This window comes from Colobus angolensis, unplaced genomic scaffold (genome assembly GCF_000951035.1).
Source record: "Colobus angolensis palliatus isolate OR3802 unplaced genomic scaffold, Cang.pa_1.0 Scaffold442, whole genome shotgun sequence".
Lineage (NCBI taxonomy): Eukaryota > Metazoa > Chordata > Mammalia > Primates > Cercopithecidae > Colobus > Colobus angolensis.
The window spans coordinates 709,230-710,115 of record NW_012117844.1 but is presented as its reverse complement, the minus strand read 5'-3'; the positions used below and the strand labels follow the sequence as shown (position 1 = coordinate 710,115).

The 886-nt window shown below is 36.1% G+C and overlaps 1 protein-coding gene across 2 annotated transcripts in view; it reads left to right on the top strand.

Annotated features, from left to right (window-relative positions):
• The window catches only part of CFAP36 (cilia and flagella associated protein 36), a 44,778-nt gene that overhangs the window by 9,002 nt on the left and 34,890 nt on the right, over positions 1–886 (top strand). For both annotated transcript variants that reach the window (XM_011957445.1, XM_011957444.1), the window contains one exon: positions 626–740. In XM_011957445.1, the coding sequence (XP_011812835.1) occupies positions 626–740 (115 nt within the window). The remainder of the gene's footprint in view (positions 1–625; positions 741–886) is intronic.

The window sequence follows — 886 nt, the reverse complement described above, 5'->3', positions numbered from 1 at the left end:
GTGCCCCTCTTTATTCCTGATTATCTTTCTTGTTCTGAGGTCTACTTTATCTGAAATTAAATTAAGCTACTTCAGCTTTCTTTTTTTTTAAACAACTTTATTAAGATATAATTTGCATATCATAATATTCATCTTTTTGAAAACTTTTTTTTTTTTGAGAAGGAGTCTTGCTCTGTTACCCAGGCTGAAGTACAGAGGTGCGATCTTGGCTCACTGCAACCTCTGTCTCCTGGTTCAAATGATTCTCTGGTCTCAGCCTCCTGAGTAGCTGGGACTACAGGTGTGCGCCACCACGCTCTGCTAATTTTTTTATTTTTTTTTTTAGTGGAGACAGGGTTTCACTATGTTGGCCAGGCTAATCTTAAACTCCTGACCTCAAGTGTTCTGCCTGCCTCAGCCTCCTAAAGTGTTGGGATTACAGGTGTGAGCCACTGTGCCCAGCCGAGAACCCTGTTTTAAAGGCTATTAAAATACATTTTAAAATTGTCCTTTTGAGACATCTAATCATAAATAACAATGTAGCATTCTTGAATTAATCTACTGTTTTGCAGTAGAAATGGTTTGAATGTGTGGGAAATAGTTTTAAAACTTGAATCTTCATTTCACTTGAGACTTCTTTCCACAGGCCATTTTGCAACCTGTGTTGGCAGCAGAAGATTTTACTATCTTTAAAGCAATGATGGTCCAGAAAAACATTGAAATTCAGCTGCAAGCCATTCGAATAATTCAAGAGAGAAACGGTAAAATGTTGAAGTTAGAAATCTAAGTGCTAAATGCTTTTTAAAATAGTTTTGACTAATTCTAATATAGTCTTAAATGTAGCTGTCTCGTGTACATTTATTTCAAGTTTGAAAGACTTCAGCTGACTTGAGATTTCAGAGTATAT